The 23,713-nt window shown below is 41.7% G+C and overlaps 1 protein-coding gene across 1 annotated transcript; it reads left to right on the forward strand.

The window, feature by feature from the left end:
• Window positions 1-1,028: 1,028 nt before the first annotated feature.
• Window positions 1,029-20,082, forward strand: gpr37a (G protein-coupled receptor 37a). The gene is made up of 2 exons (XM_041796021.1): window positions 1,029-2,297; window positions 17,941-20,082. The coding sequence occupies exons 1-2, from the start codon at window positions 1,308-1,310 to the stop codon at window positions 18,772-18,774; spliced, it is 1,824 nt and encodes a 607-aa protein (XP_041651955.1). The 5' UTR covers window positions 1,029-1,307; the 3' UTR covers window positions 18,775-20,082.
• Window positions 20,083-23,713: the final 3,631 nt, after the last annotated feature.

Consider the following 23,713-nt stretch of genomic DNA (forward strand, 5'->3'; position numbering starts at 1 on the left):
ACAGCTGTTGGCCGGGTTCTTCACCTGTCAGAGCTTTATGGGAGAGTGGCAAAGAGAAAGACACTGTTGAAGAAAACTCAGATTCAGTCTGGACTAGAGTTCACCAGACGGCATGTGGGAGACTCCATGGTCAAGAGGAAGAAAGTTCTTTGGTCTGATGAGACCAAAATAGAGCTTTTTGGACATCAGACAAGACACCAAACACTGACATCACCACAAACACACCATCCCCACTGTGAAGTATGGTGGTGGCAGCATCATGCTGTGGGGATGCTTCTCAGCAGCCGGCCGTGGAAGGCTTGTAAAGAGAGTAAAATTGACAATCTTATTCGGTCATAAAGAGAACAACGGCATGGGAGAAGATTTCTTTTCCACTTAGTACACACTCAAATATGAATAATAATAATAAGTACTAAATATGAACATCAACATCTGAAGCCATAGGACACTTTAAGAGCAGTTCAGCTTTTAAAAATTATAGTAGTGCTAAATTCTGTATTTTTTAGGTGGAACTGCTGGTTTTACAATAACGATGTATAGATTTTTGGCATTTAGTAAATTTGTATTTATCATGTTTTTAAAATCAAGCGTTTATTTGCATGATAAATCAAATCTTCCAGGGCTGTAAGACCTCAGATTTTAAGTTTGGACCAAGCCCGGATATTTAACTCTTCTGGCTCCATCAAAATAAACCCCTCAAAAGTAAAGGGATAATCTTTGTGTCTCTAAAGTGTCTTTAAAATAAAAATAATCTTTATGGTAAAACCCTGACATTTTAATCCACACAGATTACAGTTGAGTGTGTTATTTCTACGGTTTATTACCGGATAAGAGCAGGTTTGACAGATGACTCCCCCATCCTCCACCCCCGCCTCTCCCCCCTCCTCCTCCTCACTGGTGCTCTGTCTCTCTCAGACGGAGCTCTGCGTCTCCACGGGCAGCTCTTCACTCCGTTCCCTGCCGGCCTCTGCGCGCTCTGAGCGGGCAGAACTTCGCGGGACCGAGGTGGATCTGCCTGGGTTGGATTCAGGACTTTTATTTTAACTCCTACTACAGCTCTGGTGGATCTGGACAGTCACCTCGGCCTCTCCAGCCCAGTGAAAGGACGTCTCTGCTCTGCTGTTGTCTCTCTCTTGGTGATGCCTCCACGCTGGAGCCGCTCCAGGACGCACCCGAACTGGACAGGTGCACCTTTTATACACCAAGGAGGACTTCGTGGAAGCTTTTTGCGCGCAAAGATGAAGAGGAACTGAGATTTTATGGCACCTTGAACGGACTTTTTCGCTTATTTTGCACTGGTTTGAGGAATGAGATGGAGCAATCATTTAGGGAATCAGCCCAGTTTAATTTCACGGGTTAGACAGAACCACACCATGCTGCTTTTATTCTCACGGTTTCTGTATTTGTGGCTTTGCAGTGAAGCCGTGGCGAGTCAGCTCCACTGGCAGAAAACAAAGACGACTTTCAGCCCTCATTATGAGTCCGACCCCGCTGAAAGGAATGCGCAGAGCCGGGAGTGGCGCACACTTATTGGGAAGGACAATGAGGGGTCGCAGGGAGAGAGAGTAAGGGAGACTTGGGTAGATACTGTAAAGCCTTCTTCTCTTGAGCCGCTGGGGGAAGAGATTCCCCAAAGCACTGTGCGTAAAGGAGATGGGCAAAATGTACCCGAAACTTTACGCATGAATGTAGACGCGCCAGATGAGCCAATAATGAATGGGTGCCCCCCGGGAGAAGTCCTAAAACAAATTCTCAATGGACGCACATGTAGCCCCAGGAGGACGGGACTAAACCAGCGGCACAGAAGGAGCGTAAAACCCTGGAGGAGGAAGAGGAGCGAGGCGCTAAACGCCTCACGCGAAGCTCTGCCTGTAGCCATGGCGCAGGAGCAAGACGCCGAGTTCCCCCTCACTTTAAACACCAGCGACTACGAGGAGGAGGAGTACAGCTTCCCAGATCTTACAGACTCCACACCGTTCACGCCCGTGGACACTCGGACCAGGCGGAAGCAGCTCAAGAACCCTTTCTATCCGGTCACCGCGGAGTCTTACGGCGCGTACGTCGTCATGATCCTCTCCACCGTCATCTTCAGCGTGGGCATCATCGGGAACGTATCCGTCATGTGCATCGTATTTCACAACTACTACATGAGGAGCATCTCCAACTCCCTGCTGGCTAACCTCGCGCTCTGGGATTTCGTCATCATCTTCTTCTGTCTGCCGCTCGTGCTGTTTCACGAGCTCACGAAGAACTGGCTGCTGGGGGAGTTCTCGTGCAGAATCATCCCTTACCTGGAGGTGAGAGGGTGGGAGGGGTTCAGGTGCTGCAGAGTAGGCCTGAAATCATCATCATGATGGTTATGATCACAATTGTTTACATACGCCACTGAGAGTGAATTTTGAATGCATTTGCCTTGCTGCCCTTTGGAGCAGCCACAAACTTGTAACAACTTCTGCAAGTTATTTTTCATCTTTTCTTGTCCAACTCCTCAAAACCAGAGTGATTCAGTCGTTTCAGCTTGTGGTTCAGTAAGTTTACCTTTGTATCATCAGCTGTTGCTCCTGTTTACACAATAACGTTTTGCTTCATTTTCCTTTTCGTTTCCAAAAAGTTCCACGTTTAGACGGCAACATTTTCAAAACGATCTCCATTCACACTAGACTGCGGGAAACACCCAAAATTATGTAGTGTACATGCCAGGCCAGTAGATGGCGGTGTGATTTTTGTGCCCGCACCAGATTCTGACTAGACCCATATGGGTCTAGTCAGAATCTGGTGCAGGCACCAAACACATCTCCGCTGAGCCAAGTGATTTTAAAGTAAACCAACACTTTGTTGGAGAAGTACAGTTAAATTCAAAAGAGTGAGGAGCACAAACGGTACACTGGAGTCAGCCATCTTTGTTTTGGGCTTCCCGTCCCGCACATGCGTTATAAGCCTACTCCTGCGTGGATATTTACTGCAGACCCAGTGCGCATGTCCGTTTTCAGAAAGTGTTAGTTTCCCTGTTTACAAGGAGACGGAGATGAGGGCGTTTTGACAAACTTCCGCTCTGCAGCCCATTTCCAAAAAGTTCCATTTTCAGGCACCAAAACGCTGTTGCCGTGTAAACGGACAGCCAAAACGCTACAAAACGTTTGCGTTTTCACTTGAAAACGTTGTCGTGTAAACAGAATGCCCAGCTTCTTGCGAAGTATTGATGTGGAAAAACAAGTGCAAAATGCAGGTCGGTGTCACAATCAATGCAGGTCAGTTTGAAAGATACATGGCGAGCAGTGTTTTGTGTGACACCAGTACATGGAGCGGAGTCCGCGCGGTTGTAGAATTTGAGCTTTGCACTCACGGGCCTTGCAGACGTCTGCTTTGAGTCCGCACGGACCTCCGTGGAGTCCATTCCATGTACATTCTGCCCGAGTATGTTTGGGCCTTCAGGCATCAGGACACACCACCGGGGGCATAGCAGAAGGGGGGAAAAAAGCACCCGGACCCACAGTAGGAAGGGGCCCTTGAGAATCCTGCAATGAAAGTGTGTTTTTATCTATTTTTCTCAGTAATTAGTGTCATTATTGAATCAAAAGCTGCAAAATGAATTGGTCAATTCATGAAATTTGTGTCAAATAGAGTACAATAAAAACTGGGGGGCCTCTGCTACTCCCTTAAAAATGTCCACATGGTATAGTCCAGTGCTGCTAAATAATAGAAGTAGATTCAGTTTAACCATAGGGAAAATATTGCTCATAAATGGGGAAATTATGGTTCAGCAACACATTAAAATTCAGGCATTTGTAAAAACTGATGCAACGTCTGTTGCTTGGCTAGCCAGTTAAGGGGGAGCTGTGTAACACTTTTTCACAGGGCCCAAAATCCCTAGCTACACCCCTGCCCACCACCACCTCCTTCAGACACATCATGACCCAAATTCTTTAAGTCACAGTTTGGAAAATACATATTTGAGCAAAGAGACCTGGTAAAACAAACATGTTTGAAAGCACATTATTACAGAGGGACAAGCATGCATACATCCTATTTCACTCTTTTTTTTCTGAAGAAAGCATGAAATTTGGTAATTGATCAAAGGTCATCCTCGTAATTGTGAGGAAAACAGCTTTCTTATCCAAAGAAAAAGAGATAAATATGTAGAAATCTTGAGATTAACACTGACATGTACCTGTCTTTGTAGGCAAACCTAAAAATAAAATGCAGAATGCAGGTAGGAATTTACTAAAGTCAACTAAGGGCTTCCATGCAGACTTTTGACACATTGATCTTTCTGGCCACTGAAAAGAGCTTCGTGACCAACTTATGGGTCCAGACCCACCAGTTTAGAAGCACTGCACCAGACAGTTCTACCAGACAGAACCATACACCTGCGGTCTGTAGAAAAGAGCTCTCAGTGAAGATCAGATCCTCTCTTTCACCACCCTAGGGTGGTGTGCACGCTCATATTAGCTCTTGTGTCACAGGTCAGTGCTCTATTCTGGATTAACTTGTATTTGATGCATTTGACTTCACAGTTGGAAAGAAGTCCAAGTGAGAGAGAACTCATGTAAACAGAGCATTCAGAAAGTATTGCAGTCTAATGCTGCTCATTAATCTACACTCAGTACCCCATCATGACTTTACAACAACACTGTAAATGTAGCTCACGTTCCTCCTATTTCCCTGGAAAGTAGCTGAGGTCTTTCTGAACCTTGATTAGAGTCCACATGTGGTAAATTAATCTGATTGGACGTGATATATCAGAGCAAAAACCAAGCTATGAGGTCAAAGGAACTTCCAGCAGAGCTCAGAGACAGGATTGTTGACAGGCACAGATCTGGAGAAGGCTACAAACACATTTCTGCTGCACTGAAGGTTCCTAAGAGAACAATGGCCTCCATGGTTCTCAAATAGAAGAAGTTTGGCACAACTAGGACTCTTCTAAAAGCCGGTTGCCCAGCCAAACTGAGCATCAGATGACCAAGAACCTGATGGTCACTCTGAGCTCCAGATGGGACAACGTTCCAGAAGGACAACCATCCTTCCTCTGATCTGGGCTTTATGTCAGAATGGCTAACAGACGGCTCCGCTCAGTGCAAAACACATGAAAGCCTACTTCATATGGAGGTTTTTTGCAAACTGTAAGCAGGCTTTCATGTGTTCTGCAGTGACTAGCATCAGGCTGCAACAGAACAAAGCTGAAAAAAGTGAATGCTTTCTGAAAGCACTGAACTAAAGACAGAAAATAAGACTTAACCTGCAGAAAATCACGATTCCTGATGTCTTTAGTCATCATTAGCAATAAGAATGTTACTGAAAGGTAAAAAAAAATTATTGATAGTTCAACAAAAGACACTAAAAGCTTCCTAACAGGGTTAAATTCTGATCAGTTTCTTGTTAATAAAGTTAAAAGTTGGGTTTTTGTGACAAATATCCCTCTGCATGATAGCAGGGCAGCTCTCAGTAGTCCAAAGGGGGCCAAGGCTCTAGTCTGCAGTGAGGGCTTAAATCAGATTTAATGACGCCTAATGTGAGGGGTCTCTAATCTGATCAAGATCCCATCAGGCAGCAGAGAGCAGGACGACACCTGCTGACCAATCAGAGCCAAGATCAGGATTAATAGAGGCTGAGATTAAGGAAAGACAACCCCCCTCTGATCGGTCTTTATCTGAGGGAACACCACAAGGTCTGAGACTAGATCAGGATATGTTTTGGTGTTTTTTGTTTGTTTGTTTGGTCCTCTTTTTTGCATCTTTCTCCAGTTTTGTCACTTCCAGGTGTAGAAGGAAAATCTTAAAATGTACCAAAAGTATAGTTTGCATTTGGGTTTGTAACAAACAGTCAAGCGCAACCAAAAAAAGCTTCTCCATGCACAAAGACAGCTCTGTACAGAGAGGATTTCCTCAGTTTGATTGGAATTTGACCAATCCAGCATCTTTAGGGACCCTGACTGTTACAGCTTCACATTAGTGTTCAACCTCACAGCACTAAAGGGTTAACACAGATGCAAAAATACTCCTGATACCACAGACCCCGTAGGACACTGATCATCAACTGGTGGCCCGGGGGCCATATCAGGCCCCCTAAACCTTTCTGTCCAGCCCCCAGGAGACCCTTAAATCCAGAAAAGAAGGAAAAGAAGATGTTGTTGCCTGTTAAATCCAACCCAAAAATGATTAATATTGAAATAGTTTTAACATTTGATCACTCTTTATAGAAATGTACTTGACAGCCATTATTAGTAAAATGAAATAAATAAATCAAATAGGGTTAAAGTTTGCAGAAATGTTGCAAAATTGGACAGATAGAGTTGTGAAAAGGAGTTACAGAATGGCAAAAATGGGTGATAAGTGGCAAATTGAGTTGCAGAGTGGCACAAGGGGACAAAAATTTTACAGGAAAAGAGGTGAAAAAAGGTTGAAATGTTGCAAAAAATGGTAAAAGAGAGAACAAGGGGAAAAGAAGTATCAAAAATGGGTTAAAAGTGGCCAAAAAAGTCATTTTAATGGGTTAAAATTGGCAAAAAAATAAGAAAAGTGGCAAAAATGGATAACAGAGTAGCACAGAGGGGATGAAACATGCAGGAAAAGTGGTTTAAAAGGGTTTAAACTATCAAAAGAGGGCAGAAATATAGCAAAAATAGCCTGGCAAAGTAGTGAAAAGGTGTTAAAGAGAGGCACACAGTGGAAATAATTAGCAAGAATGTTGCAAAAAGGGGTTAAAGAGTGGCAAAATGTGAGAGAAGGGGCAAAAACTGGATTAAAATGGCAAAAGGGTCATGAAATTGGGTTAAAGAGTGGCTAAAATTGAGAAAAGAGTGACACTAAGGGGATAAACATGCAGGCAGAGTGGTTCAAAAGGTGTTAAAAAATGTCAAAAAATGGGAAAAAGGGGCAAGAAGTATCAAAAAGGGGTTCAAAGTGCCCAAAATGAGTTAATACTGGTGCTACATCACAAATGGGGAGGGTCCATGGGGCCCTGCCAATCCTGTGGGCAGGCCTGTCTTCTTGTGGCCTGCTGCACAATAACATGTTAATGAGCACAAAATATTTATCTACATTTTTTTTGTTTGAAAGTCCGGCCCCAGAGTTTCTGCTGAGACTAAATTTGGTTCATTTTGTGAATGAATTTGCTGACCCCTGCTGTAGGACATCCTAAAAAGAAACCTCTCTTACACAAAATCAGAGTCAATAATTTCCTACTCTGATTTGGCAATCAGATTTATAGTCACCCTTAAAGCTATACTAACAGCTCCCTGATTCAAACAGTGAGTACGATAAAAATAACAACACAGTATTATGAGCAATCCATCTCCAAACTCAACTCTTAATGAATTTTTTGGTCTATTTCTAGTCAGAAATATCTCATTTTAAGGGCTCCATTTACATGAAAATGACCAGGTGAAGATGGAATCATGTTTGGTTTTCTCCTCATCAGGACAGCAGCGTTTGTTAACGAGAATCAGAAGAAAATGTCCCAGCACACACAGAACTCAGCAGTCGGCCATTGTTGTTGTAGTCCTCTGCATGCACATGGCTGTTGGTTGAAGCTGTAACGGGCTTCTGTTTGCAGTAACACTGCATACTTTAGGTTAAAACGACAGAAGCTATGCCATTAGCTAAAGTGTGCAACGTGGAACCAGTTTTCAGAACTTGATGTTTCACACTGTGTCCTAACAGCATGTAGCCAAGCATCAGTGGCCAATCAGCTCCATTACACTGGTTCCCATGGGATCATCCTGACAGCCGGTTCCCCTCCTCCCCTGGGTTCCTTCCTTCCTTTCTGTCACTCACGTGGACAAGGAACAAGGAAAAAGAGAGATGACAAGGACCCAGGAGTGTATTACAGCAAGGTTTCCTTGGTTTTCTTTCACTTTTCTCACTCAGCAGAGCTTATCAGCTGGTTTTATAAAGTGGGGATATAATATGTGGACAAAAGTATTTGGCCACACTTGTTAATTATTGAATTCTGCTGCCACAGGTGTATACAACCATCACCTACCCATGCAGTCTCCATTTGCAAATGTTTTCATCCTAAATGGGTCATTCTGAGGAGCTCAGTGCCCTCAAGTGTGGATGATGCCACCTATGTCCCAGCAAGATGTTAGTCAACTGTAAGTGATATTATTAGAAAGTGGAAGAGTTTAGGAACAACAGCAACTCAGCCAGAAAGTGGAAGTAAAATCACAGAGCGAGGTCTAAGGTGCATGGTGTGTAAACGTCACTAACGCTCTGCTGATTTCATAGCTGAAGGGTTCTGAACTTCCACTGGCATTAATGTTAGCTAAAAAACTGCAGTGGGAGCTTCATGAATGGAGACTGTGGAGCAGTGGAAACGTGTTCTGTGGAGAGACAATTCATGCTTCTCTGTTTGGCAGTCAGGTGGGTGAGTCTGGGTTTCGTGAATGCTGGGAGAACATCACCTGCCTGACTGCATTGTGCCCTTATCTTTGGGCTCCAGTGAAGGCCAATCTTGATGCTTCAGCAGACCAAGAAATTCTGGACAATGCCATGCATCCAACTTTGTGGCAACAGTTTGGAGAAGGTGCTTTTCTATCCCAACATGAGTGTACCCCAGTGCACAAAGGACTATAAAGACATGGTTGACATGGTTTGATGAGTTTGGGTGCAACGAGCACCTTTAGGATGAACTAGAGCAGAGATTACAAGCCAGGCCCTCTGGTCTGACATCAGTGCCTGACCTCACAAATGCTCTATAGAGAGAATGGGCACACATTCCCACAGAAACACCCCAAAATCTTGTGGAAAGCCTTGCAAAAAGAGTGGAGGCTGTTGTAGCTGCAGTAAAGGGGGGAAACTCTGTTAAAGTACATGTGTTTGACTAAAACATCATCACAGTCTCTGTTGGTGTGACAGTCAGACTCACTGTTGTATTTTCTGATCTAGGGTCCTCAAAGGAAAGCAGTAGGACATTCATGTAGACTTTAAAAAGGCTTTGGAATATTTCATGGCTTTTTTTCATTTAACAGTTTTATGGTGATAAAATATTGAAATCAAAGGTTGTTGGGCTTAAATTTTAATAGATTTTGAATTTTAATGCTTCATTTTGCATGATGGTGCTCTTATATGCTTTTTGGTGTGTGGCACATCAGAAATGTGTTAGAAGGGATAGTGGTGAAATTTTTCTCTGCAAAGGCGGTGACCTTTAAAGTTCCTGATTCTTCATCTGTAGTCTTCAACACCGTACAACCGAGGTATTGGACATTTCTATGCAGAGCAATTTCTTTTTAAAGTCTTGTCTGAAACAATGCATTTTAACGCACAATTTTAAATCAAGATAAAATATTGTTGGCATAACTAGCAAATTACATTTCTTCACTTCTTTTGACATTTATGTCACAGTTGTCAAGGCATTATGGGAGATATTCCAAAACACTGAGTTTCAAGTGTTCCCTGTTTGAAGAGCCAAAATATTTCCCCCTTCCTGATTTCCAATTTTTATGGATGTTTGTCAAACTTATGTTTCAGATCATCAAACAAAAACCTGAGTAAATGCAAAAAAGTCAGTTTTTTAATGATCATTTCATTTATTAAGGGGAAAAAAATCCATCCAAACCTACCTGGCTCGATGTGAAAAAGGCGTTTCCCCTTCATCCTAATGACTGGTTGTGCTACCCATGGCAGGAACAACTGCAAACAAGCATTTTAAAAAACTGGAGATGAGTCTTTCACATCACGGTGGAGGAATTTTGTCCCACTCTTCTCTGCAGAATTGTTTTAATTCAGCTACATTGGAAGATTTTCCACCATGAACGGCCCGTTGAAGGTCACACCACAGCGTCTCAATCAGATTTAAGTTCAGAATTTGACTACGCCGCTCCAGAACCTTCCCTTCTTTTTCAGCCCACTCAGAGGTAGACTTGCCGGAGTGTTTGGGGTCCTTTTCCTTCTCCATAACCCAAGTGTGCTTGATCCTAAGTTCATGAACTGATGGCTGGACATTCTCCTTCAGGATTTTCTGATAGTAGAATTCATGGTTCTAGTGGTCCAGGTCCTGGTCCAGACCATCACACCACCAACACCATGTTTGACTGCTGGTCTGATGTTCTTCTGATGAAATGCTGTGTTAGTTTTACTCCAGATGGACTGGAATGCAGACTGAACATTTTCCAAAAGTCTTGGGGATCATCAGGATGTTTTAGACAAATGTGAGACAAGCCTTTGTGTCTTTCTGAGACTCTCCCATGATGCCATTTTTACCCAGTCTCTTTCTTATTGTTAAATCAATGGCTCTCACAGTGCTTCACTGGAGTCCCAAAGCCTTAGAAATGTCTTTGTAACCGTTTCCAAACTGATAGATGTCAATCACTTTGTTTCTCATCTGTTTTCCTTTTGATGGCGCCATGTTGTGTTGCTTTCTGAGATCTTTTAGCCTCGTAGGCCAAATATGAACAAAGAAAAAAGGAATCAGGAAGGGGAAACACTTTCACAGCACTCTAGCCCTGGTACATGCAAAAATCAAAGGAAGGGCTAATCTGTATTTGTATAGTTTTTAACATAATGCAAGTGCTTCTGTGACAGTTTGCAGTCTCAGGGACTTTTTAATGTAAATATTAACATCAGGTTGACATGTTTGCATGTTCCTGTAGCGGTCAAAAGCTTTTAGATGTAAAGACTATGTAAGAGGTCAGATTTAATCTTCTTAGCAGCTGCAGCTCTCTTTGTTTGTTTGGCCTACATGACATCAGAGATTACAACTGATGCCATCTTCTTTATGTCTTTCACTCCCTTTGTTTGCCTTTCTTAAATAAGGGTTCATGACCTCTAATTGTTTTATACATTAAGGAAAATTGACCCAGTGAAATGGTGCAAACCCACCCTCACTTTGCATGCAACATTTTTGCATTTCTTGATATGATTCTAGTTAAAACCAAACCATATTTGAACCCTTTCTTATCTCTTAAATACCATGTGTTTCAAAAAGGTTAAAATCTCCCTCATTTTACTGATCAGTGACATTGAGAAGCACAGAAACAGACTAAACTTGACTCATATTTTTGAGCAGAAAAGAGAGAAAACACTGCCTAAATTGCACAAATTTGTTTGCAACTCTTGGAACAGTAAGAGCGAGTCAGTGTGAAGGAACTTGCCTGCAACTTGTGACATGATCCTGTCTTTTTTTACACCTTAATTTAAAAAAAATATGCTTGCTTTATCAACTACACAGTGGTGCAGGCTGTAACACTGTTGCCTCATTGCAAGGTCTGAATCCTCCAGTCAGGTGGGTTCCTGTCTGTGTGGAGTTTGCAGGTTCTCTGCACATTCAAGCTTTCTTCCCCAACCGAAGCGGTCATGCTAAACTGGCTGAAGACTCAGGGCAGACTCTGGATGTTTGTGGGGCAGGGGTAAAAAATATATAAAGGAAACCTCCTGTATGTGATGGGGCACTTGTGCACAAAAGCTGCCGTGCATTTCTGCTGGGATAGTTGGAAATTCAGGTTAACGTTGTGTTTTATTATGTGATTATACCTGCTACACCTCTGTAATAAAACAGATGAGAAATCATGAACTATTTAACTGTTTGTTTCACAAAGAAACTGAAACGTCTGGGATGAGAGGAGACCGTTTGCTGGAGTTTTGGGAGAGGAATGTTGGCCCATTCTTGTCTGATGGATTCTAGCTGCTAAACAGTCCTGATCTTTGCTGGATTTTTCCTTTGCTGATGCTCCAGCTGTTTTCTGTTGGTGAAAGAACTAGACCAGTGGTTCTCAACTGGTGGGTCATGGAGCAGTTTTCAGTGGGTCACGACTAGGTGTCTAAAGAAAAATGTGGCAAAATTCCTGAAGTCCTTGTTGGACATACATCAGTACCTTTTATTTTACCCTGTTTCACTGTGAAATTGGGTCAATTTAAATGTTTGATCAATATTTCAATTAATCTATCTCTTCTTTTATCAATAAATGGCCACTCCCATGATAATGAAGTAATTTCAAAAGTTTTCTGAAAAACTGGCAAAAATTGACACATAATGATGGGAAAGAGGGAATAAAATGTGTCAGTTTTGTTTCTTTTCTTTTTTATATCAGGTGTTTTGGTCCAATCCTGCTCCAAACTGCAACATATTCAATCAACCAAACATGCGTTGTTGAAATTTTTTTGGAAACTTGGGTCGTGATTTGTTGTAAGACAGACTGGTGGGTGCTGAGGCCGGATCAGTTGAGAACCACTGGTCTAGACTGCAGACCAGTTCAGGACCTGGACTCTTCTCCCGTGAAGCCATGCTGTCGTGATGGATGTGGTATGTGGTTTAGCGTTGTCCTGCTGTAAAACTCAAGGCCTTCTCTGACAGAGATATTGTCTGGGTGAGAGCATATGTTGCTCTGAAACCTCTCTCTATGTTTCAGCATTGGTAGTGCCTTTCCCTGCACCATAGGCACTAATGCAACCCCATACCCTCAGAGATGCAGGCTTTAGAACTGAGCCAGGAGAACAAGCTGGATGCTCCCTCTCCTCTTTAGTCTGAATTACACGGCATCTGTTGTTTCCAAAAAGAATGTCAAATTTTGATTCATGTGACCGCAGAACAGTTTTCCATTTTGCCTCACTCCATGTTAAATGAGCTTTGTCCAGAGAAGACAGCAGTGATTCTGGATCCTGTTCACATGTGGCTTCTTCTCTCCATGATCCAGCTCTAACTTTGATTTGTGGATGGCACGGCCAGCTGTGTTGAAAGACAGTGATTTCTGGAAGTGTTCCTGATCTCATGCAGACTGGTGAACCTCTGCCTATCTTTACTTCTGAGTGACTCTGCCTCTCTAAAATACTCCTTTTATACCCAGTCATGTTACTGACCTGCTACCAGCTAACCTAATTAGCTGCAAAATGCTCCTCCAGCTGTTTTTCATTAGTGTCACTTACTTTTCCAGCCTTTTGTTGCCCTGTCCCTACTTTTTATAAAATAACTTATTTGTGCTATGAAAAAAATATGGATTTATTAGATTTACAAATCATTGCTTCAGTTATATTTACATTTTGCACAGCATCCCAACTTTTTTGCAACTGCAGTTGTAATTTACTGCCTCTCTAGATTTAACACGTTCACTATTTCTCCCAGCACAAGGCAGAGGTGTGTTTTTCCTGTAACCACCACTCCAAACAGAAAGACTTTTCTGATACTAACATACAGCAGATAGCTTAACCTCTAAGGGTACCAGCGAGGGCTAAAGCCATGACCTTTTCTGAGAACATTTTAGAGCTATAAATCTGACACTTCAGTGTTTTTGTTCTTTGCTTGGTCAGGCAAAGAGGTCAGGCTGGGCTGCAGATGTGACATCCTCTTTATGTTCAATGGAGCAGAATCACAGAAAACCTAGAGCAGGGGTTCTCAACGTTGGGGTTGCAAGAGACTAAGGTGGGGTCTCCAGATGCCTTAAAAAACTAAGCACATGTTTGAATTACACTGTTGCCACTTTACACCAATTATGCCAAATTTTAACACACTTCTACAACTTAAAACCCATTTTGTCCATTTTAAACCCTTTCCACAGCTTTTTTTCTGCCTGTTTTTGCCACTTTTAAACAGAATCTTGCAACTATCATCCTATTGTTGGTTTGTTGACATATTATTGCCACTATTAACCCCTCTTTTCCAATTTTTAAGCCACATTTCACAATTTAATATACTCAAATTTCCACCTATTTTTGCCACTTTAACATCATTCCAGCCACTTAATATGCCAATTTTTGCCACTTTAACCCATTTTTGCCATATTTTGGCTATTTTTTTTGCACTTTAATCAAATTTTTGGCATTTTTAACCCATTTTGGCTATTTTTAAAATCTAATCTCACTACCTTTCCCACCATTTCTTGCCATTATTAACCCATTTTAGCTATTTTTAACATATTTTAATTCTGTTTTTTTACAGAAGGATTTAATTTTTTAAGAGGACTACTTACTACACAAATGAATTTAAATGTGTTTCTTTGATAAGAGTGGTTATTATTCAGGTTAAATATAAAATACCACAGCTTAAGTTTACAATGGACCATGATTTTGCTGGCTCCCGGTTTGGCTGGGCCCCAGAAAGCTCTCCCATTTTTTCCCCCCTTATGGTCGGCCTTGACAGTACATGACTATCTAGAATGTTCATGGCTGTGTTCAACCATCTTCAGGTACAGTGGGGTCCCCAGTCACTTTTGACACTTACCCTGCTTTTCGCAATTTTTTAATTTTTTGCCCCTTTTTTGCCACTTTTCGCCCATTTAAGTTGCAATTAAATGCCACCTATTTCCCATTTTGCTACTCTGTGATGCATTTTGCCTATTTTCCCACCTTTTTGTAGATTTTTGCCCATTTTAGTTACTTTTCACTCATTTTTGCCACTTTTGGACCATTTTTGCCACCTGTAACACATTTATTTACCACTTCTCACCCACCTTTACCACTTTCTCCCCTTTTTTACCACTTTACCCCCAGGGTTTTTGCCCCTTTTTGCCACTTCTTTTTGTCACTTTTCACCCATTTTTGACACATTTATCATGCTTTTGCAATTTTTGCCCCCTTTTGCCCATATTTTTGCCACTTCTCACCCATTTAAGCTGCCTTATGCAATTATATGCCACTTTTTACCCATTTCCCCACCTTTTTGTCAGATTTGTGCCCCTTTTTCCCACCTTTTTTTCTGATTTTTGCCATTTTTTGCCACCTTTAACTTATTTTTTGGTCACTCTCCACCAATTTTGCTACATTCTGCCCTTTTTCGCCACTTTTCTCCCAGTGTTTGTGCTTTATGACCACTTTTGCCACCTTTAACTTATTTCAATTGCCACTTTTCACCGCTTAGATTGTGGCTCTTGCAAATGTATTTTTCAACAATTCGGCTCTTTGGTTGAGCAGGGTTGAGTAACATTGCATTAGATAAAAGTAGATGAATGTCTCTCATTCCCAGGGGCTTCAAGGTGTAGTCGATGTAGGTGAGCATTAAAAATGAGCTACACTACAAAACTATTCAGATGTCTGATCGTCACACCAGCAGAGACTGTTATGGCTTTGCATTGACATACATGTACTTTAATATGGAGTTGTCCCTCTTTACAGCTATAACAGCATCCACTCTTCTTGGAAAGCTTTCCACAAGATTTTAGTGTTTCTGTGGGAATGTGTAAATAGAGACTGCATCGCTAGGTGATGATTTATTCACCCATAGCAACAACAGGTAACAGGTGAGGTCAAATGCTGAGGCTGGCCACAATAGCAAGATCCAAACCCCTAAAAAAGCCCCAAAATGTCTCATGGGTTTGTCTCAGTTGTCTTGCTTTGAATTACATTCATAGCATCTCCTAAAAGGAGATGTTATGAGTGTAATTCACTTGTTATGATTGCATAAGCTAAATATAGAAGGCCCCATATTAGTCCGGCTTCAGATTTTCTAAAACACTCTCTATAAACAAGGAGAACAAATCACAGTTTTCAGGCTGCAGGATTACAGAAGAGAAGCCTGAAAGCTGACTTTAGAGGAGAGGATTCATGGTAATTATGGTGTAGAGAGACATAATATAGACTTTAACTGTAGAAAATCTGAATCAAATCACAAAAACCTCCTCAGGTTTTCCCAGAGGCGAAGAAGAAAAACATTTGTGGAGCCAACAAAACAAGAAGATGACATCAGGACTAGAGTTGTTTCTGACAGTCGTTCTTCATCAGCGTAACACTTTGTTCTCCCAGCGCACAAACAGCTGATGTATGCGTCTGTTGTCTTTCATACAGTGTGAAGTGTTTACAGCTGCAGAGACACAACAGACACGGTGTGTGACGCACGGCACGAAGCAGAAGGGAGAAAAGAGAGAGTGGGTGAACTTGGTGAACCACCTGATGTTAGAAAACACTCTTAATGATCTGCTCCACTCTCGTATGTTCACAGTTCACTTAAGGCCAGGATTTATGTCTTCAAGTCTTTCTACAGATAATTACAGTTTTTCCTTCTGTGGTTGGATGATGACTAGTTCAGTCAAATTATGTTTAAAACAACCGGCAAAAACTTTACAAGTGATTAAAAGCAGTTAGCACTGTTGTCTGATATTTACTCTCTGATAAACACTGCTTTTGTGAAGTATGCTGTTCTGACTGCAGAAAAGTCGCAGCAACAACTAACTGCTTTCTCTGTACGCTTCGGCTCATTGTCTTGCTCAAAAGCGTAATTCTCTTGCAGACTGAATGAGATTGTCCTGGATTTTGCTGCATTGATTTTACCTTCTGCCTTTACAAGCCTTCCTGCTGAGAAGCATCCCCGCAGCATGATGCTGCCACCACCATGCCTCACTGTGGGGATGGTGTGTTTTTGCCATTCTGGTCTCATCAGACCAAAGAACTTTCTTCCTCTTGACCATGGAGTCTCCCACATGCCTTTTGGTGAACTCTAGTCCAGATTGAATCTGGGTTTTCTTCAACACGGTCTTTCTCTTTGACTGGTGAAGAACCCAGCCAACAGTTGTTGTCTGCAGAGTCTCTCCATCTCAGATGCTGAAGCTTGGGACTCCTTCAGAGTAGTCATAGGTGTCTTGGTGGCCTCTCTTACTAGTCTCCTTTTTGCACGCTCACTCAGTATGTGAGGACGGTCTGATCTAGGCAGATTTACACAGGTGACATATTCCTTCAATTTTTTTCATGAGGATTTAACTGAACTCTGGGGGATGTTCAGAGTTTTGAAAATATTTCTGTATCCATCCCCTGACTTAGACTTTTCAGTCATCTTTTCTCTGACTTGCTTGGGGTGTTTTTTTGTCTTCATGGTGTAATGGTAGCCAAGAATACTGATTAGCCTCCGTTAAATTAGGGGTGATTACTCATTCAGTCACTCCTTCTACCTTACAATATTGTTTAATTGGCATTACTTTGTAGAAATCTGCTTTCACTTTGACATTAAGGAGGATTTTTTTGTTTGTCAGAGAAAGGCATGTTTTATTGGCCATGACTGAGTGATAAAATCAATAAACGAGTAAAACATCCAAGGGGGTGAATACTTTTCATAGGCACTGTAACCTTGCAAAGCTGATGGATTGGCCAGAATCCAAACCCTACCCATTTGTGCACCAACCCATCTTTGAATCGATCAATAAATCAGTTTTTGGGTGTATCATACCAAATCATAAAAAAGTGTAACTTGACAAGCCAGATGGATTTGTTTTAGACATCCATCTGGAAAGCCTTCCATAGACAGTGTTTGGGAAAGGGCAGAGGCTATGAAAAATACTCGGAGTGTGATTGGATGAACGTTCTGTCTGTCTCATCTATATGGGCCAATCAGAGCAACAAAACCTGTGACGTAGCTGCGACCAAGGTGTGCTTGCGCAGCTACTGAGGAATAACGTGAACTTTCATCGTTTTTGAAAAGAAAAGAACTCACTGCTGTTCTTTGTTCTTCTTTAAATGAAGAAATGTCGTCAAGTTCTGATAAAACTGGCGCTTTCGCAGCATCCACGCTAAGCTCTCCCGCCATAACTGCACTGGCCTCTTGTTGCTGTTTGCTTACGTCACAACTACGCCTTGCCTGAAAGTACTGCCCCTCATCGCTGATTGGTTCTGTCACTTTCTAACTGGGCCCAAACTGTTCAGACGGGAGCTTTGCATGATGGATCCGCCAGTGAGAAACAAGGAAAAGGGCACATCCATCAAAAAAGTTAGTTCTGATCACAAAACACATTACCAAAAAACACAGATAAGTCCCAGAGTTATCTAAACGCCTTTGCTGGAGGAGATCCCATCCATAGAGGTGCTGACTCTCATTCCAACCCCCTTATATCCTGCTGCTGACAGCCAAAGTACCAGCTCTAAATAATGTTCTTTAAAACAAACAGAATCACATCATCTGCAAAAAAGCAGAACTTTGATTCTGATGTTTCTAAACCAGGCACATCTCTGTTGATTTGAGCAAAATGAGCTGAAACTGATGAATGTAAGAAAGCTTAGAGTGTGAAATGTAACCTGACTTTCTCTCTTTCAGGTGGCTTCCCTCGGTGTCACGACCTTCACACTCTGCGCTCTGTGCATTGATCGTTTCCGAGCTGCCACCAACGTGCAGATGTACTACGAGATGATCGAGAACTGGGCGTCCACCACAGCCAAGCTGGCCGTCATCTGGGTGGGCGCTCTGCTGCTAGCGCTGCCCGAGCTTTTAATCCGACAGCTGGTCACCGAGGATGGCGACCCGCCTGATGTGACACCCTGCGAGCGCTGCGTTGTGCGAATATCCACTGACCTCCCAGACACGCTGTACGTCCTGGGACTCACATACGATGGCGCTCGCCTCTGGTGGTACTTTGGCTGCTATTTCTGTCTGCCAACGCTGTTCACCATTCTCAGCTCGCTCGTCACTGCTCGCAAAATCCGCCAAGCAGAGAAAGCCTGCGTTCGTGGCAGTAAGAAGCAGATCCAGCTGGAGAGTCAGATGAACTGCACCGTGGTGGCTTTAGCCATCCTCTACGGCTTCTGCACCATCCCCGAGAACATCTGCAATATCATCAACGCCTACATGGCGGCTGGCGTTCCCAGGCGAACCCTGGACATCCTTCACCTGGTCAGCCAGCTGCTGCTCTTCTGTAAGTCGGCGGTGACGCCGGTGCTGCTGTTCTGCCTGTGTCAGCCGTTCACCAGAGCTTTCCTGGACTGTTGCTGCTGCTGCTGTGAGGAATGTGGGCCTCCTCGCTCCCCTGCAACCGCCACCAGCGATGTTGACAACGAGTGCACGACCACGGAGCTTGAGCTGTCGCCGTTCAGCACCATCCGTAGGGAGGCGTCCACATCTGCCGGGTATGCCGCAGTGGGGACGCACTGCTGAAGACAGTGTCGACAAATCAGGGTGTAATTCCTGAATTTGTTGGACCTCAAACTGTTGACCACATTGATGTTTACCGACAAACTGAAGGCGGCGCTGTTTGTCCGTTCACTGTTTACAGAATTTATATATAAAGAAGAACACAGTTTAAGTTAGAATCATTTATTTGTTTAGTTCTTTTACATTAACTCACCTGTACTTTCAATAAAACTGCACTCTGTTTTATTTTTGTCACTGTATTTGGCAGAGGCTGAGAGCAGATGTGGACCCTGGGAGATTTCCTGCTCCAGTTCTAGAGGGGTAACGCTTCATTTTATAAGTCTGTCAGAAGTCTGGGAAGTGACATACCAACTCTTGTTGAGGTTTTCCTTAGTTTGTGGTGGGTTAAATTCAAATTCATCCCCTTCAGTAAGTTTTCTATCTTTATTGATAAAATTCTGCTGTGTTGAAAAAGAACCACTTTAGCATAACCTCTGATAGAGTAGCAGGAAATATACGCCATCCAGTACATCATTCTGGTCCCGGCTTTGTGTCACTTCCTGCCCCACGGTTTAGGTCTGCAGCTGATGATCCCTAAATGCCCCATCATGGAGGTCTGCAGCCAGATCCTAAAAGCACAGCTCTATTTATGTCTGTCCAGCCTTGCTTGAAGTGACGTGAATTGCTGAGCCTTTTTTCTGATCTGAATTATTTGTCCCAGATGAGTAATAAGTGCAGTCTCTTCATTTCATGTTCACAATCTTGTGGATTAAATTTGATTCTTTAAGGGAATTATGCAGTAATTTTTCCTTAGAATAAAGCGTTACCCTGATAACTGGCATTAAATCCTCCTCCACCATGGCTGCTAACAGCTCCTGAAATTCTCTTCCTTTTGGATCTTTTTTTTTTACGTTGTGTGAGTCAGTCTGTGAGAAATACAGTAATATATTGGAAATGGCTGTTAATGCTGTTATGTAAATCAGTCCTGGCTGTATGAGTGTGTCCATCCTCTTTGCTCAGTATGTAATGTTTTATTTTTAGCCACAAGAGAAAATCACTTTAATGAAAACATATTTTAAAGTAGATTCCTTTCTGAACCTCAGTGGACATTTTAACAGGTGATTTCATGTGTGCAGAGATCTTTCATCTTCATTTCTGCTTGGAATCCACAAAGTTCACACGTGCATAAAGGAAACACACAATCTGCATGTTTCTCTGCCTGTACAGGGTTTCTTTGTCCTTAATTTGCTTCCTGTTTTGATTTTATGTCGATATTATGTTTTATTTTGAAATCGACACGATGCTCTGTTTTCTTTCAAAATAAAACACCACATACAGACTGCTAATCTTTTATTCTATCAGTGTTATTGTTATTAAATCAAGACAGGAAGCTTATAATAGCAAATAGACTTCTGAAAAGCAGATTCACAGGATGTGGACACTTCTGCTAAAACTGCACTGATGGAGTCCTGAGTCAGTGTGTTTTCTGGCAGATCCATTTCCTGGTTGAAACCAGACTCAAAAATTGGGAGAAACTGTCGTTATTCTGTTTTTTCGGCCTTCACCAGAAATGGAAGAAAAAAAGAAAACTGAGCTGTTTCCGTTTTTTGTTTTTTGTTTTTTTTTCCAAACGTAATTATTTATTTATTTTTATTTTGGTCACAAAAACATAAAAAGGAAAAAAATCAAGTAATAGTGTTTAAAAAGAGGGGGTCCAGTTTTTGTTTTTGTTTTTTTTTTTTCAATTCTGTTATTTTGTTTTCTTCATTTAATGAAATACTTGAGGAGGTACTGATGTGACCCATTGGGAAAGATTAGCATTTCAAAGTAAAAGCCTCCATGTCAGAACAAGAGCCATATGTCTATTTCAATATAAATATATAAATAGTACTGTGCAGAAGTTTTAGGCATGTTTGGGCTGAAATTTGAGGCTGAAGTAAGGCATGTAATGGCGAGTACGCCCACCTGACGGCCCCATTGGGCGGGAAGGAGGATTGACACAACCCAGGCCATGCTCTGGATGTCTTTGTACATTACCAAGGGCATGGGAAAATAATCTGATGAAAACAAAACAAAAACCACAGCTTTAGGGCAGAGTTATGGGTAGATGTGGCGTTTAAACATAGCCTAGGGCACTGTTAGGGTGGGTAGAAGGGTTGCCACAACCCCCTGGTTGTTGTGTGTGTGCTCTAATCACCTGAAATGTTGGGGTTTGCTGGACGTATTACCAGGGGTGCAAAGGCCCAGACAAAAGACATGCTGTTAAGCTCGACCTTGGTTGCTGAGCAACATACGTACATGTCAAATGTGTCGACACTGACTCTGGCCGCCCTCCCTCCTCTCCTCAGCCCCAGCCCAGGGTTGTGGAACATCAAGAACTGTGAGGAACCGTTAGCACTCTACATATATATATATATATATATATATATATATATATTCGATTATAGTTGTTGTGAACCTGACACCAAACACACAATTAGTAAATGCATGCTGTAAAAGACCTGCTATGTATGGACCTGAAATGAGAATAAAAGATAATAAAATTGCAGTGCACTTAATCACCAGTACGTTTACAGTTTTGATTATTTATCATACGTTGTATACAGAGCATTTTTGCCTATCATTACATTGTAAAACAACATGGATTGCTCTTGTTTTGATATGGAGGCTTTTATTTTGAAAAGCTCACCTTTCCCAATGTGTCACATGATTTCCTTTCCCTCAAGTATGAAGAAAACAAAATAAAGGAATAGTAAAACAAAAATTTTACCCCCCCCCCCCCCCCCCCACAACCTTTTTTAAAATATTGTGATTTGTGTTTTTACTCTTTATTTTTTGTGACCAGTATTAAAAAAAAATAAGGAAAAAAAAAAACTAACAGAAAAACGTCTTGTTTCTCCCAATTTTTGTGTCCGGTTACAACCAGGAAATGGATCTGCCAGAAATACCCTGAACCCCGTGGATACTGCCGGCTAGGAAAAAAAAAAAAAAAAAAGAAAGAAATCTCTGTGCATACAATGTTTACATATTTTCACTTTGAGTTTCCATTAAAACCTGACCAACTTGAACTGACCCTATCAGACATAAAAGTTACTTTAAAACTTTCTTAAAGCATGCCACTGTGGGAGGACAAACAGCTGGAAGTAGATGTTTGGAGGGAAGGATGTTTATTTAAAGAGAGCAGAATGAAAGTCATAATCATGGCCTAACCAGAGGACAGTGTCACTATTGTTTATACAGTTCAGACTCAACACAACAGGTCCTCATACACTCATACACTTTCAGCAGGTTCAACAAACAGCTCAGTCTTCCTCAGAGGTTCAGAGAGAGAAGCTGGCGTTGGAAGAGGAGTCACTGAGCTTATATTTTCATCAGACTCACCAGAAATAAAAACCCACTACTCCCTGCTTGATAGCAGATAATTTGCTGTGTCACTCTCAGAACAAACCTCAGTTGGTTTTTCTCTCGCCATCGTTCCGTCATCATGGACACCGCCCAGCCGGGGAGGACACAGCACGCTATTGTCCTCGCCTCCCGTTGTCATGACGACGATGGGAGTCTTCCTCTCAGCTGGCTGCTGCAGTGAACAGTGCTACAGTACCATAGACAACATGGCAAGGCTCAGCGATAGTGAGAGAAGAGGTCGCTGAGGGTTTCTGGTCTGATCCGGCACTGTCTGACCTCTGAACTTCCTGTTCACTGAAATAAACAGCTGGAAGATTTTTACCAAACCATCATCATGAATCAACTCAAACAGAGCATGAGTTTGAAGTCAATGAGTCAAAGTTGTAGTAGTTTAACTTCTTCCATACGGATGAATGAAATTTCACTGACTTACTGCAAAGGTGTCATCCACCACAGTACCACGTTTTACCCTCAGGCATCACTAGGGACATTTTTGTCCATTTAGGCAAATTTTTCCTCTTTCTCTGCTCACCATCTTGGCTGTGTTCGTGCATATGGTCTAATTTTTTTGCAACAAAGTTTCTTTCTAGGCAAATTTTTGAATTCAAATTTAAGGACAAAAATGTCCACTTCCAAAAACAGCAATAAAATAGTATTTTTTTTTCTGTGTTTTTTGGTCAAATCTTTTGATCAACCTCAGTTCCAATCAAAACAATCAATTATTGAAGAATTTTCAGGATTTTAACCCTTCAAATGCCAGTTTGATTACAGGATGGTCATATTTTTTCTAAAAAACACACAAACCATTAATTATTTTCCAGAAAAAAAACGTTGGGAGGTGGGGGGTGTTTTTTTTAAATCAGTCCTGGTTATGTGAAACATCAGCCAAAATATTGACTTTGATGCATTTTTAGTTTTTGTGTAGCATCAGATTTAAAATTTTCTATCCTTTAGAGTCACTTGATATTGTCCTTAATGATTGAAAGGGTAGTAAATTTTAAAACGGATGCTACACAAAAACAAAAAATGCATCAAAGTCAATGTTTTGTATAATCACTGACATATCCAAGCTGGATTTAGCTTGAAGGCTTCCAACATTTGATGTAAGGAAGATATAACATTTTTTCGCTTTTTTCTTAAAAACAACATTGACAACAACATTTAAGTAATTAAACTGGCATTTAAAGGGTTAAAATCCTCAAAATTATTGAGTGTTTGGTAGATCTGAGCACAGCTGAAGTTGTTTAAGAGATTTATGCAAGAAAAAAAGCAGACATAAATATTAATCTGTTAAGTTTTTATAGCAGTTTTTGGAAGTGGACATTTTTGTCCTTAACGGCTTTAAAGGGTAGTAAAGTGATGCTTGAGGGTTGAAGTCACTGAGCTCTTCAGAGTGACACTTGGGATCATGTTTGCAAATAGAAACTGCATTGCTAGGTGATTTTATACACCTGTGGCAACAGGTCTGATTGAAACACCTGAATTCAGACATCAAAAGGTGTGGCCAAATACTTTTGTCCATAAAGTGTGTGTCCCAATGAAGGTTCTGCATCTTTTA

The sequence above is a fragment of the Cheilinus undulatus genome, linkage group 9 (genome assembly GCF_018320785.1).
Source record: "Cheilinus undulatus linkage group 9, ASM1832078v1, whole genome shotgun sequence".
NCBI lineage: Eukaryota > Metazoa > Chordata > Actinopteri > Labriformes > Labridae > Cheilinus > Cheilinus undulatus.

Coding starts and splice junctions, on each gene's coding strand:
- gpr37a (XM_041796021.1), top strand. CDS start 1,308: ATGAGATGGAGCAATCATTTAGGGAATCAGCCCAGTTTAATTTCACGG. Junction 2,298..17,940: donor GAATCATCCCTTACCTGGAG/GTGAGAGGGTGG, acceptor TCTCTCTTTCAG/GTGGCTTCCCTCGGTGTCAC.